The 16,194-nt window shown below is 45.6% G+C and overlaps 1 protein-coding gene across 4 annotated transcripts in view; it reads right to left on the bottom strand.

Annotated features, from left to right (window-relative positions):
• MCTP2 (multiple C2 and transmembrane domain containing 2) overlaps positions 1 to 16,194 on the bottom strand; it is a 136,042-nt gene that overhangs the window by 31,635 nt on the left and 88,213 nt on the right. For all 4 annotated transcript variants that reach the window (XM_070400617.1, XM_070400619.1, XM_070400621.1 and 1 more), the window contains one exon: positions 15,906 to 16,025. In XM_070400617.1, coding sequence (XP_070256718.1) covers positions 15,906 to 16,025 — 120 coding nt within the window. The remainder of the gene's footprint in view (positions 1 to 15,905; positions 16,026 to 16,194) is intronic.

Raw genomic sequence — 16,194 nt, forward strand, 5'->3', positions numbered from 1 at the left:
AGAGAGATAGAGAGTTAGAAACATCGATGAGAGAGAAACATCGATCAGCTGCCTCCTGCACATCTCCTACTGGGGATGTGCCCGCAACCCAGGTACATGCCCTTGACCGGAATCGAACCTGGGACCCTTCAGTCCGCAGGCCGACGCTCTATCCACTGAGCCAAACCGGTTTTGGCCACTTTTCTTTTCTAGGATCCGATCCATGTAGGCACGGAGGGGAAATATTGGCAAAGACCCTTGAAAAACCAGGAGGCAGATGTTCAGGTAACGGCGAAGCCAGGAAACGGTTTATTTTAATAAAGCTCTCCTACGCGGCACCCCACATCAGGAGTGGCAACGAGGCAGGGGCAGGTCTGAGCTATCACCACCTGTTAGCCCTGAAAAATCAATTAAAGTCACACTTCCATCGCGAGTCCCTTTCAGGCCAAAGAAAGTAGCTTCGCCCTGACACTTGAGTGGCTGCGGAGAAACGTACATGAAACCTACACTCTTGCATTCCTGCCCTGCCCACTTTCATATAAACTAACCACCGTAAGACTAGCCTTTGGGGGCAGTGGTAGAAATGGGGGCGGGGGGGGAGGAGACAAAAAGAGAGAGGAAAAGAGAGAGAAATCCTTGCTGCTATCCGTCTCATCCTGAGAATCATGTCTCCTCTTGGTGAATTCCAAAAATTTCTTCAAAAGCTCTCTCTTTTTTTTTCACCCCTCCTGCAGAACACAGTGCTGTGCTCCATTTTCTGTGCAAAGAGATCTGACTTTGCGAGTTGAAAGGGAGGGCAGGAAAGCCATCCCAAGTGTTTTAGTAATTAAACGAATATGCATAATGAACCATATGCCCAGAGGGCCTGTTCTTCATGTGGGCCAGATTTTTGTTTGAATTTTTAATTTTTATATACAGATGAGACATCCCGTCTCGGCGCCCGACAGCGTGAGGGAACGTGCCATCGGAAGCAGAGCGAGGGGACAGTCCGCGCAGGGGCCGGAACAGGAGACGCGAGAGAAATTTGCTTCTGAAGATGTGGGTTCGAATGGGTCCCCCCTCGCCTGCAGTCCCCCCACCCCCTTCCCGTCCCCCCTCTCCCCACACGCTCTAGCAATTGTCATCTGCTCAGGGGCTGCAGGAGATTCATGTAACGAATACACTGACAGCTCTATACAGTTTGAATAAAATACAGTGGCATCATTTGAAAAGTGTGAAAATCCCATGGGGCAAACGAAAATTCTTTTCTTAAAATATATTTTTATTGATTTCAGAGAGGAAGGGAGAGAGATAGAAACATCAATGATGAGATAGAATCATCTATTGGCTGCCTCCTGCAGGCCCCACACTGGGGATCGAGCCTGCAACCCAGGCATGTGTCCTGACCGGGAATCGAACCATGACCTCCTGGTTCATAGGTCGATGCTCAACCACTGAGCCACACTGGCCGAGCAAGGATTTCTTGTTTTAAAAAATCCTTCTACACCTATCTTTCCAACTACCATCTGGAATTACAGGAAATCCTCCCCAAACTACATAAATATGATATTACAGGCTCTAGGCCAGGGGTCGCCAACCGGTGGTCCGTGGACCAATGATGGTCCGTGAGGTCCGAAAGGTTGGCGACCGCTGATTTAAGGAAACCTTTGGAGCAACCAGTCTAGGCCAAATATATTAGCGATGAGAATTAGAGGAATTCATACCTCTTTTTAAAATACATATATATATATTTTATTGATTTTAGAGAGGAAGGGAGAGGGAGAGAGAGAGAGAAACAGCAAAGATGAAAGAGAATCACTGATCGGATGCCTCCCGCCCGCCCCACACTGGGGACCAAGCCTGCAACCTGGGCATGTGCCCTGACCGGGAATCGAACTGACACCTCCAGGTTCATTGGTCGACGCTAACCACTGAGCAACACCAGAAGGGCAAGGAATTCAGATCTCTCAACGATGCAACTGTGCACAGTGGGTAGAAAATTCTCAGGGCGAAATGCAGGCTTGGCCTCCTCATTTCTACAGTAGCATAGACTGAGACTGAAAGGGATTCAATATCTTCTCTCACACATACAGATCCCTAGTATCCCCCAAACTGCCATGGAAAAGGAACAGGTACAATCTTCCTTGAAGCTTTTCAGTCTCATTTAGAAAATACTCAGTTATAATCAAAGCAACATAAGACATACAGAGTCTGATAACATTACTGTCATCGCCCCTGCTGGTGTGGCTCAATGGATAGAGCATAGGCCCGAAAACTGAAGGGTCCCAGGTTCAATTCCGCTCAAGGGCACGTACCTAGGTTGCAGGCTCGATCCCTGGCCCTGGTAGGGGCGAGTGTGGGAGGCAACCAATCGATGTGTCTCTCTCACATCAATGTTACTCTCTGTCTCCATCTCTGAAAATCAATGGGGGAAAAAACACAAATGAAATAAAATAACAAAAACATTGCTGTGTCATCTCTGGACACTCAGGATCCAGTAATCATTCTCTAACACAGAGAAGAGCTTTTTATTTTATTTTATTTTAAATATATTTTTATTGATTTCAGAGAGGAAGGGAAAGGGAGAGAGAGAGAAACATCAATGATGAGAGAGAACCATGGATGGGCTGCCTCCTGCACGCCCCACACTGGGGATGGAGCCCACAATCTGGGCATGTGCCCTGAGTGGGAATCGAACCGTGACCTCCTGGTTCGTAGGTCGACGCTCGACCACTGAGCCACACGGGCCGGGTGAGAAGAGAGCTTTATAAAAAACGTGTTTGCACAACATTTGAAATGTACAAGGATGATCTGGACAAAGTCAGTAAATCCTACATGTGAGTCAGTCTTGTACGTGCCTAACTCAGGATCAACATTTCAGAATGGAGTGGCTCTGTGTGTGTGTGTGTGTGTGTGTACATTGGTGGGGGAGGCAACACAGAGGAAATGTTTCAAGTCCACTCTTCCCAAAGTCTTTATTTTAAAATACGATTTTTACAGAGAGGAAGGGAGAGGGATAGAGAGTTAGAAACATCAATGAGAGAGAAACATCGATCAGCTGCCTCTTGCACACCTCCTACTAGGGATGTGTCCACAACCAAGGTACATGCCCTTGACCGGAATCGAACCCGGGACCCTTCATTCCGCAGGCTGACACTCTATCCACTGAGCCAAACCGGTCAGGGCTCTTCCCAAAGTCTTTAATCAAAATAACCGAAATGCGACATGCCACACTGGGCGTCAGGGCCTTCAGAAAAGACTATGAAAACAAACTCGATGGAAAGTCAACGTGAACCCTTGGGCTCTGTCCGGCCCCCCCCTTCCGAACACAGATACGCCCTCATTTCTGCAACGTAAACACCAGGATGGAATGCACAGCATGTAGAGGGCAAGTCGTCATGGAGCTGTAAATAACGTCTCCTCCTGCCTCCCTCCTCCGTGTGGTGACGCCGCTGATCCCAGCGGGGCGACTTGATCTAGTGGTCTCAGCGGCCAGACAGATAAACTCCCACGGCAGGCCGAAGACAAAAATTGACAAGGAGCGTCACCTTCCTGGCTGTTTAAATCCTTTAAGGAAGTGTGGGAGCAATTAGAGAGGCAGGGTAATCTTTGCAGAGTGCATTAACACTCTCTGACCTCCCAGACAATAGATCAGGCCGCAGACACATAATGCTTCCCTAAGGCTCTGCAGCCAGTGCCTTTGATCTCTTGTCACTGGTGTGTGACCACAGGTGTCGTCTACTTAGGAGGCATCATTCTTGAGCACCGCTGTCCACTACCTCTGGGGCTGGACTGCAATCAGAAAAAAGCAGGAAGCCCGGGCTGGTGTGGCTCAGTGGATAGAGCATCGGCCTGTGGACTGAAGGGTCCGGGGTTTGATTCCGGACAAGGCCACATGCCCGGGGTTGTGGGCTCAAGCCCCAGTAGTGGGTGTGCAGGAGACAGCTGATCAATGATTCTCATCATGGATGTTTCTATCTCTCTCTCTCCTTCTCCTTTCCTCTCTAAAATCAATAAAAATATATTTTTTAAAAAAAGAAAAAGCAGGAAAATCGCTATGATTCTCAGCAATGTTTCTTGTATTTTTAAGATGAGGGCGAAACTTCTGGGCCATAGTCTTTCACAACTGTCTTATTTTATATAGATAGACAGACAGATATAGATATAGATACGTATATCTATATATATATATTTTAGAGAAGAAGGGAGAGGGAGAGAGAGATAGAAACATCAATGATGAGACAGAATCATTAATCGGCTACCTCCAGCACGCTCCCTACTGGGGATTGAGCCAGAAACCTAGGCAAGTGCCCTTGACCGGAATCGAACCTGGGACCCTTCAGTCGGCAGGCCGACGCTCTATCCACTGAGCCACACCGGCTAGGGCTGTCTTACTATTTTTCAAGCTACAACGTCCATTCTGAAAAAGTGACTCAGTTCCATTACTATGTGTAGGTCATTCAATGAGCAAGGGGCATGGGGTGGGGGGCATTTTCAAAACATTGGATGCTTTTTGTCTATAAAATGAGTCATTGAGGGAAGAAACACCATGTGCAATAAACAACGCTGAGATATATGCAAAAGCAAGCCAAGAGGGGAAACCAAATAAACTCCTTGCACTGCACGCTGTTAAACCTTCGTTTATCCTGCGGGCTACACGGCAGGACACTGCTCAGGCAGTGACCTACTTCCTGACAAACATCCTGTCCCAACGGCTTATCTCACGGTGGAAGCTTGGCCTTGACCATTTATTATAAACATTTTCAAGAACTGCTTACCACAATATATATATATATTTTTAATGGATTCGATTTTGGTCAGCTGCTAACAGAGCAAGAACTGAATATTCTTTCTATGGAGGCAGCGAAATAGGTTTTCTGAGAGTGTGACTTGCTTTCTACTCTCCTCCCTCATGAGTAATTGGAATAGCAAGTGAAATAGGATATGAGAAGGCTAGGATGTTTTGCTTTTCTTTTTCTTTCTCTCCTTCTTTAATTATCAGAAATTCTTGTCCAACAGGCGTGGCTCTGGTTGAGTGTCAACCTATGAGCCAGAAGGTCACGGTTCAATTCCCAGGGCACATGTACGGGTTGAGGGATCGGTCCCCAGTGTGGGGTGTGAAGGAGGCAGCCAATCAATTATTCCCTCTCATCATTGATGTTTCTCTCTCTCCCTTCCTCTCTCACCCTTCCTCTTTGAAATCAATAAAAATGTATTTTTTTTAAAAAAAATAAGAAATTCTGTATCTAACAATATGGTATATACGACCTTATTGGTTTTCAACTTCCCCATAAGACTTAGTGAAATGTTCAGAAGAGAGACAAGACTGAAATAACTGCTCTAGGCCATCAGTCATCTGTTGATGACACTCAATATCTAAAGTCTAAAGCATTTAAACCAAAATGATTATATTTTCTTAGAATCAAGGCAGTTTCCCTCGCAAATGTGCACTGCAAAGGTTTTTAAAATGAGACAACAAGAAAAGAAGAGAGCTGAAAATTAGCTTTATGTTTAAGTAAAATCACTTTCGCCTTAGCATTTTCAGACCCAAACCTAAGAAAAAACTGCAAGTGAAAACAGATACATTCAGAAAAAGCAATTCAAGAACTTTTGAACCTTAACTAGCAGGAAAGAAACATCTACTGAATGCTTCAACTTTGCTTTGACCATGTCTAATGTCCAAAATAAAATAACAAAAATAATTGAATAAAATGTTATCACAGCCACTATGCCTGGAATGGTGTCTTAAAAGAAATTGTGCATGTTGTAAGTTTAACTCTGGATACAATAGCTTTCAAGAAATGTGTGATCCTGCTCCGATTAAAACTAACTTTCTACAATTAGCTGTGGGATGAAATGTCCTCTGGAAACAATTGGATCTGATAACTTTGATTTAAAGATGTGTCTGTGCACACACACACACACACACACACACATATACCTACACATACACACACACACAGAGCACTATGCCTAAGCAACTTAATACTGAATAGCAAACCATTTCATAAACCTTACCAATGGCATAGGCACCACATTTTTTGGCTATAGGCTAAGTAAAAATAAAAGGGGGGAAAAAACAGGCTTAAAATGGTAATTTGTGCCTGGCCAGTGTGGCTCAGTGGTTGAGCGTCGACTTATAAACCAGGAGGTCACAGTTCGATTCCTGGTCAGGGCACATGCCCGGGTTGCGGGCTCGATCCCCAGTGTGGGGCGTGCAGGAGGCAGCCGATCCATGATTCTCTCTCATCATTGATGTTTCAATCTCTCTCTCCCTCTCCCTTCTTCTCTGAAAGCAAATATATATATTTTTTAAATGGTAATTTGCCATAAGAAAGCTGTACCCACTCGGCTAGATCTTCTTCCTTGTGCATAGAGATGAACACAGCACAGAACCGCTGAGAAAATTATTACAGAAACAGAGGACACTGCACAACATGAGAATTTCATTTTTTCACTAATGATTTCTGCATGGAGATGACTGTAGCAAATTAAAAATAAATTGCTGAACTTAAAGTCCCCAAGCAGCAGTCCACAGGAATTCGCCTTTGGGATTTTCGTCATTTATGAGACTCTATCGCCACCTGCAGGACTATCTTTAAAGTGAACTTGAGCAATGGGCAGGCTATCTGCTGTATTCCTTTTTTTTCTTTCTTTTCTCTTTCCCGCTCTTACCTTCTTCCTCCTTGGGTGTGTGTGTGTATGTGTGTGTGTGTGTGTGTGCAATAAATTTCCAGGAAATCATTCCTTTTTCTTTTGAAAATACGTACACTAGTAAAAGTTTTAAAATCCCCAATAAAATGCAAAGTGAAACTCACAGAAAGAACTGTAGTTACTTGACAGTGGCCACTGGCAGCTCATTTTTTAACAGCGAAACCCACATCGCACTGTCCATTTTGCAAAGCTATACGCCGAGGAGGGAACTGGCCTACAGGAATTTCCTTAGGAAAAATGTGAGGGTGTCAATCCATGGATTCCAAGGAACACAGCTTTGGCTATGGAATCGCTTAGGAAAAAGTTTATCATTGCATGTACCTGGCTTAAACTAGAGCAGGGAAAAAAAAAAGGCTGCTATCAGTAAATTCATACTGAGTATACTGTAGCTCTTCAAATAAACCAATGTAAGGTATTATTTCATGCCCTGACCGGTTTGGCTCAGTGGATAGAGCGTCGGCCTGCGGACTGAAAGGTCCCAGGTTCGATTCCGGTCAAGGGCATGTACCTTGGTTGCGGGCACATCCCCAGTAGGGGGTGTGCAGGAGGCGGCTGATCGATGTTTCTCTCTCATCGATGTTTCTTACGCTCTCATCCCTCTCCCTTCCTCTCTGTAAAAAATCAAAATATTTATTTTTTTAAAAAAGATATTATTTCACTACAAGTGCCACGAAACACAGACTTTCAGCAGCAGCAGCACGGTCATGCCAGGCACCTGACTTAAAAACACCAGTTTTTATTCCTCCAGGGTGTATCAACCCTGCAGAGCAGTCACTCGACAGACTTATAAAATATTCTCCAGCCCTAGCTTGGTTTGGCTCAGTGGATAGAGCGTCAGCCTGCAGACTCAAGGGTCCCTGGTTCGATTCCTGGTCAGGGCACATGCCCGGGTTGCGGGCTTGACCCCCTGTGGGGGGCGTGCAGGAGGCATAGGATCAATGATTCTTTCTCATCATTGATGTTTCTCTCTCTCTCCCTCTCCCTTCCTCTCTGAAATCAATAAAAAAATATTTTTAAAAAATATATACCTGTTTTCCAAATGTAAGACGGAAGGAAAAAAAGTGTTGTTTTAACTTTTAATGACATAATGCATGGATACTGTGTAGATGCAACTCATTCGCACAAACCCAGGATTCCAGAGGTCATGGCCACCAGTCACACACTGCAGACATGGTGGAGGGGCTGGGACGAGCCAGGAGGCCTCGGGAGATCACGTTACAAAGCCTTCAGTTTCTCCCTTGATGGAGGAACATGAAGGCCCCTCCGATTTCCCCGTTCTGATGGCTCCGTGCATTTCCAGGCTGTAAACCAGCGGTTCTCAACCTGTGGGTCGCGACCCCTTTGGCGGTCGAGAAACCCTTTCACAGGGGTCGCCTAAGACCATCCTGCATATCAGACATTTACATGACGATTCATCACAGTAGCAACATGACAGTTAGGAAGTAGCCACGAAAATCATTTTATGGTTGGGTCCCAACATGAGGAACTATATTTAAAGGGCCAGAAGGTTGAGAGCCACTGCACAGTTGCCAAGGGGTTTGGTTTTAACACCAATGGAGCAAAGGAGTGTATTTCTCTCCTTTTTATTTTTTTCTTGGCAAAATGCAGCATCTCTGGCAATGAGTTGAAGCAAAAAATTTGAAAAAGCTTGGGCAGAAATAGAATTCATTTTAAAGGGCCAGAAAAATGTGGATTGGGGTTTGAGGAAAATTACAGGAAGATTAAAAAGTCTAAGTAAACACTGGAGAGCAGGTGGGGGGACCTTTTTTCTGCCAAAGGCCATGTGGATATTTATAACATCATTTGTGGGCCATACAAGATTATCACCTTAAAAATTACCCTGCTCTGTATTCGGTCAAATGTGTAATTAACTCACCCCTAATGCCGCGGCAGGACAGGACCAAATGATTTCTCGGGCCTGATACGGCCCGCGGGCTGGACGTTCCCCACCCATTCTGTAGACAAACATGGCTTAGTCAGTGGTTCTCAACCTTCTGGCCCTTTAAATACAGTTCCTCATGTTGTGACCCAACCATAAAATTATTTTCGTTGCTACTTCATCACTGTCATGTTGCTACTGTGATGAATCGTCATGTAAGTATCTGATATGCAGGATGGTCTTAGGCGACCCCTGTGAAAAGGTCATTTGACCGCCAAAGGGGTCGCGACCCACAGGTTGAGAACCGCTGGCTTAGATCGTGAAGTCTTCAATGGCATTTCGATGTGTCTTTGTACCTCTTTTTCCTAAAAGTGAAAGTTAGACTATCAGGCCAATGAAACACGTCCCCCCAGATTAGAACTATTACAGTGGGGCCTTGACTTACGAGTTTAATTCGTTCCGAGACTGAGCTCGTTAACTCAAATTACTCTGTCAACTCAACGCAAAAAATCAGCCGAGAGACAGCTGGTATCTCAAAAAACTCGTTAGTCGGGACACTCGTAAGTCAAAGCCCCACTGTATTTAAAAAGCCGATGACACAACCCCGGGATAGCAGGCGAGAGAGCAAACGCACACCTCCCTAAATCATAAATCAAGTGGCAAAACGCTAAACCCAGCGCAGTAAAGCCTCACCAGACCACAAAGAAAAGGTTTCTCTCCATAAACATCGGAGCGGGCGGCCGGCCAGAACGACTGCCAGGCCCTGTTGGAAGTGTCACCCGGGGTGGGTCTAATGACAGGTCCCCCAGCCAGCACCTGCATCGCACAGCAAGGAAAGGGCCATCGCTCGCCAAGCCCAGCCCGAGAAGGAGGGCCCAGGCCACCTGATGGGGAGCACAGAGATCAGCCGGGTAGGCTAACGCAAGGACAGCTCAGAAACAAATGACACGGCTCGGACTGAAGAAAAGAAAAAAGGAAAAAAAAAAAAAAAAGGCCGTATCAAATTAGCCAGAAATCAAAGTGCATGTTCTCCAACAGGTCGAAACTGACGCAGGAAATTGGTTATAACGGCTTTCTCACATACCAGCTGATTCCCTCCTCTCTCTCTCTTCCTCTCTCTCTCTCTCCCTCCCTTCTTCTTCTTCTGTCTCCCTCCTTCCATTCCTCCATCTTTTTCATTTCTAATATTCTTTTCAATTTTTGGACCAGACAAAATATTTGCTCATTCCCAGTACCCCATACACAAGCAGATGGAAAGGGAAGGAAACGTACGCAGCTCTTTAAAAATACAAAATTAAATCTCCCCAGATCCAGGGCCTGTGGATCTGGGTTAGAGATCTGCCAGGGCCCTCCCTGCTCCCCAGGTCACCTTTTGGCCACTTGGCTCATGAGCGCTGACCCCTGGGGGGACAGGATCAAGAAAAAGCTAGGAAAATGCAGGTCCAAACAATGATGATGATGATGTTGTTAGTTGTCTATGGATTTTGTCCTCTAATGGGGTCCACAGGTGGTCAGAGCAGGAGTTGGAATAAAAAGAAAGCAGTGCCCAGCCCAGTGGTTGAGGGGCTGAGCATCGACCTATAGGAACCAGGAGGTCACGGTTCAATTCCCGGTCCAGGGCACATGCCCAGGTTGCAGGCTCGATCCCCAGGAGGGGCGTGCAGGAGGCAGCTGATCCATGATTCTCCCTCATCATTGATGTTTCTATCTCCCTCTTCCTCTCCCTTCCTCTCTGAAATCAACAGAAATAAAAAAGCAAGGGGTCCAATATCTGCCCACCCCTTTCTTGTGTTTCTTTGGCGCTTAATTTGACTACAAAGTGGAAGGAAGCTGGAGGAAAGAACATGGGTGGGGGTGGCGAAGGAGGTGGGAATGGGTGCTGGGGAGAGAGAAATAGAGGGGGTAAGATTGATGACTGCTTAAATGAAAACTAGAGACCCGGTACACGAATTCATGCATGGTGGGGCCCCTCAGCCTGGCCTGCGATTGGGGCCAATTGGGGCCATCTCGCCCAGTCCAGATAGGGGCCAATCAGAGCCAGCCGGCCGGGGGGAGGGACCACAGGAGGTTGGCTGTGGGAGCACACTGACCACAAGGGGGCAGCTCCTGCATTGAGCATCTGCCCCCTGGTGGTCAGTGCACATCATAGCTATCGGCCTGTCGTGAAGGTCACTTAGGCTTTTATATATATAGATAGATGTCATCTTTGTATCTGTCTCACAGTGTATGAGACGCTGGACAACAACGGTTGTGGAAAGGGAAGGAGGGAGAGGGCAGAGTCTGAGGACAGTGGCCAAGCATTGGCTGGGTCAAGGAATGGCATGACTTCCCAGGAGTCTTCTCTTCATTTAAGATCTCAACATCAGGATCAAGTTCAGATCAATAGTCAGGATTCTCTGCACAGCAGAACCAGACTGAATGAAGCCACTGGAATCTGCAGAAGGCCATGGCTCCTCACCAGACCACGCACAGAAAGCAGAAAGCGTGCTGGCATCCCAACAGAAAACTCAGGGTTGGCATGATTGTGACAGAGGGTTCCCATATAGGGCTGGACCTACAGCACACAACGGGGCATTAACCATTCACCTCTTATCTAACGGGGCCATGTGAAGATGGGCATGTACCTAGGATTAAAAAATCGGGGGTTAAAATAAAATAAAGATCTAACGCTTGCTAGTCAAAATCAAGACGCTCCCAAAATGCCAACCGGTTTTACTCGGTGGAGCCATGATTCTGTCCGGAAGTAAAATTTAATTATGGAACTGAAAATATAAACACGAAAATATGCTCAAATAGGTAAGACTTTCCTTTTACATTTTCAACAGATAGTCTTTTAATGCAATTACTGTAATTTTATTAAATGGCATAATTAGTTAATGCCTGAGAAGTTGTCAATGGAAGGTGCAATTATGTTGTAAAAATTATAACCACAATTTGCAATAATGGATTGTTCGTAGAAAAAACTGCTGAGAAAAACCTTTAACATATTTTGAAAAGTATATAATGTGGTCCTTTGTGGAAAGGAAAGTTTGGGAAATCATCTGAAATGTTAAATGAATCAAATAATAAGCTGTCAAATAGTTTAAGCATTTTATGTATTTATATATTTTGCATATTAGCATATATAGGTATGCATTTAAAAATATTTAGCCCTAGCCGGTTTGGTTCAGTGGATAGAGTGTCGGCCTATGGACTGAAGGGTCCTGGGTTCGATTCTGGTCAAGGTCACATGCCCAGGTTGTGGGCTCGGTCCTCAGTGGGGGGCATGCAGGAGGCAGCCGATCAATGATTCTCTCTCATCATTGATGTTCCTCTCTCTCTCTCTCTCCCCCTTTCTCTCTGAAATCAATATAAATGTATTTAAATATATATATTTAAATATATATCTCTTCCCAGCTGGCATGGCTCAGTGGTTGACCCTTGACCTATGAACCAGGTGGTCACTGTTCCATTCCTGGTCAGGGCACATGCCTGGGTTGTGGGCTGGATCCTTAGTGGGGGTGTGCGGGAGGCAGCCAATCGATGATTGTCTCTCATCATTGATGTTTCTATCTCTCCCCACCTCTCCTTTCCTCTCCGAAATAAAAAAAACTCTTCTCCTCCAGGAAAAGTGGTTATTGTAACTTTTTTCAGCTTCAGGGAAATCCTGTGAGTCTTTGAGCTACAACTGCACAAACACCTACCAAACAGACAGTGAGGTCTGCTTTGCACATGTGACTGTGACTTCCGGTGGACGGAGAAACAGCCGCTGAAATTTAATCAAAGGCAGGTACATCTAGTTGTGAATACACTGGTGATAGGACTTAAAGAAAAGGTACATTTTTTAGACACAGCTAACCCACAAATATCTAAGGCTTAAAAAATAAATTTGACCAGCACTATGTTAATAGTCCATTTGGAAACAGATTTTCAGTGTAGTTGTCATTAATGTTCCTTGGGCCATGGAAGGGATCATAGACAAGCGATCCTTAAGATTTCATATTAAAATTGTTCCTAAACTGTACTCACAAGATTTTCCACCGAGAAATGTTTTTGTTTCCCAAATGCCCTCTGCTTGTGTGTGTGTGCGTGTGCATGCGTGCATGTGTGCTTGCCTGTGTGTGTGTGTGTGTGTGTGTGTGTGTGTGTTGGAAGGGTTAGTTCTGTTATTGCTGCTCCTGCTTTTATTTTTCTTTTTTTAAATATTTTTTTTCATTGATTTCAGAGATAGAAACATCAATGATGAGAGAGAATCACTGATCAACTGCCTCCTGCACGCCCCCTACTGGGGACCAAGCCCACAACCCGGGCATGTGCCCTGTCCAGAATTGAACCCTGGACAGGCCAATGCTCTATCCACCAAGCCGAATCAGCTAGGGCTAAGTTTAATATGAAATCATTTCTCAAAATTCTGGGATCTCTACACACGAAGATTTCTGTATATGCTAAATATGGGATATCACTAAGAAAGTCGAGAATTGTATTTTTAACTTTATTGGGGTAAGTGGGGGGGGCGTGATTGATGCTTTAAATTAAGCATCATATTACAGGCCCTGTCAACTCTGAAGAAGACGTTCTTCATTTTTCTGCACTCAAAACATTCAGGGAAAAGTCACAGATGTGAGAAGCCCAGCTTTATGAAGATGCCCATTGATATATGGTCGATTTAGATTACTTCTTAACATCAAAGGTCCAGGAAAAAATTTAATAAAAAAAGGAATCTATCAATGCCCCGCAGACTTGCCTCCCTGGCTGCAATAGGTGTGGGCCTGCGGGACTGGCAGGACAGCCAACTCCACAAACGCAGCCCTTTTCTGCAGCATGAGGGGCCTTTGCTGTTTTAAATAATCTTCTGAGGATGCCATCTGTCAAATGAAGGCTGTATTGTCCTATGAAAAAATTAATGCATGTATGCCATAATGTCTCTTTGGGTTTTTTAACATATAATATTGGGGTGTGAGAAATATAAATACCGATAGAAAACCAAACCAAACCAAACCCAACCAAACCCAAACACCCACAGATATAATTGATTCTATAATGCCAATATCACAATGCAACATTACCTTTTGAGAACAAATTCTATATATATATATATGTATGTATATATACACACACACACACACACATATATATATATATATATATATATATATATATATATATATATTTTATACCAAACCAATAAAGCTCAGAAAAGGACATAAAAATGTCTAGAAAATGTAGAGGAAAGAGAAAGACTTAAAAAGCTAATGAGCAAGATTTTCCATCATCACTCTAACAAAAACACTGAGCCAGCAGAAGCGTGGTTTGGAATGCTCTGGCCACTCGAAGAAAGCCCAAATTTAATTTCTTACAATAACAACGAATTCAACAGAATACAGCAACATCCACACTTGTAGTATTAAAGAGAATTAAAGCGAACTTTCTTCGCTTACTATTGGGAATACGACCCCAATGTCTATGGGGGTAGGACTGACCCCATGGTAGGGGAGGTTTATGCTTGGAACGTCCAACAAGATAAAAGTTATTTCATGTCGGCCCATCTACTTCTGACCGGCCACCACGTGGACTAGGTCTTAACAGACTGCTTTTCTTCAATGCCTGCTTTCATCAAGATATGATATATTCATACACACATCCAAAGGAATCTAGAAGACGGATGGTTTGCTTTCATAAAGCCTTTAAAATGAACAGCCAGAATATACTAAACGTGATCCTGTAACATTCTTGCTTTGTGTCATCTGAAAACAGAGACATTAACATGATATTAACAGGCTCTTTCATGTTATCTGACAAAACAGAAGGGAGAACAAAATTCCTACACCTTTGCCCTTAGCGTGTGGGGCTGGTGGGACTCCCAGGACCTGGAGGAGAAGGAAAAGCCCCCTGGGTACTGCTTCACCCAAAGGGTCCTCTTCACATCTGTGCAGGGAACCCTTACACACCGCAGCCAATCCTATATAATGAAAGCCTAATATGCAAATCAACCATTTTGCAGAACGACCAGTCGCTATGATGTGCACTGACCACCAGGGGGCAGACGCTCACACAGGAGCTGTCCCCAGCCCGCATGCCACAGGCCAGCTAAGGCGGATGTCAGAGCGGGGGAGCCCTCCGATTGCCCCACAAATCGGTCCTGATCGCCAGCCAGGTCTGGGGACCCTACCTGTGCACGAATTTCATGCACGGGGCCTCTAGTTTCTAGTATATAAAGGCCTCCAGCCAGGCCAGTGTGTCTCAGTGGTTGAGCATCAACCTATGAACTAGGAGGTCACGGTTCCATTCCTGGTCAGGGCACACGCCTGGCTTGTGGGCTTGATCCCCAGTGTGGGGTGTGCAAGAGGCAGCAGAAGCATGATTGTCTCTCATCATTGATGTGTCTCTCTCTCTCTCTCTCCCTCTCCCTCTCTGCAATCAAGAAATATATATATTTAAAACTGAAAACTGAGCGTGTTTAAGTGAGCACTTTCAACCCCAGTACCTTCAGCACAACCCAGAGAGAGGTTATGCCTGCATCATTCCTACTTGATTCTGTACTTTTTTCAATGATGTCCAATAGAAACAACCCCCTCCCCCCCCCCCGCATAGAGTGGGGCCTCCCACAGTCTCATGAATCCAGGGATCCTTGCAAAATCACAGTCTGGAGCCCAGCACTTAGAGCACCCCTTTATCTTCTGTCCTGCAGGGCCCCGAGATTTGAGAGCGACATGGCAGCCTGCATCTGCACAGGGAACGGCCCGGCAGAGGGAACAGACCATGCACCGCCCCCCCCCCCCAACCCCCCGTCCAAGCTCTGCTTCCCACCAGAAGTCCCCACACAAGACAACCTGGTCCTCCTCCTGGGGTATAATCTTTCCTCAGATCGGCCCGGCAGCCCATTAATCATTGCTGTCATTCTCCCGCATGACCCCGGGCAACAGACCTGTTTTCCTACACCTCCCGGTGCCAGAAACGAAGCTCAAGAAAGAGGAAACGCTCTGCTCCTGGCAGAGGCCGGCCGGGGTGCCCGCTGGAAGAAGCCACCAATGGTGTTGACTTTCCCTTTTTTGCCCAGAACATTCCATGGAAAGTTTGTAAGAGAACTCGGGTAGGAAGTGGAGGTAGAGAGGCTGAAGAGGAACCCAACATGCGACCGAGGTACGTGCCCTTGACCGGAATCCAACCTGGGACCTTTCAGTCCGCAGGCCAACGCTCTAGCCACTGAGCCACACCGGCCAGGGCCCATTGAGGTTTTTCAGTTTCCTTCCAGGTGTGAACTGTTACGAGGTTCCGTGTTGCATTTTGCTTCATGTCAGTTAACATAAAGCCCGTGTTCTGCACGTGAACTTGGGCCTCGGAAACCAACCACGTGAGCCTGAAAGAGGCCGCTCACCACAAACGCGATGGCGCTCCTCAGCGTGGACTCCCACTGGAAGCAGCTTTTCAGGAACTGGAGTGTATTCCATATCGCCATGGTGATCCTTTTCACGCGGTCCACATCTCTGGATAAGATCTGGTGGGAAGACACGGGAAACAGAGAAGGAGATCTGAATGCTCCACATATTCGCTGTGGATCAGGCAGCCTGGCCGTTTCCATTGTATTCCGTATTGCTGCCCATTAAAACACAGAGGGGAAAAGTCCTCGTGCTTCTTCTAAAATTCTTTTTAAAGTCCGATCATCC

The sequence above is a fragment of the Myotis yumanensis genome, unplaced genomic scaffold (assembly GCF_028538775.1).
Source record: "Myotis yumanensis isolate MYYU_CA2020_CCGP unplaced genomic scaffold, mMyoYum1.0.hap1 SCAF_20, whole genome shotgun sequence".
In the NCBI taxonomy this organism is placed as follows: domain Eukaryota; kingdom Metazoa; phylum Chordata; class Mammalia; order Chiroptera; family Vespertilionidae; genus Myotis; species Myotis yumanensis.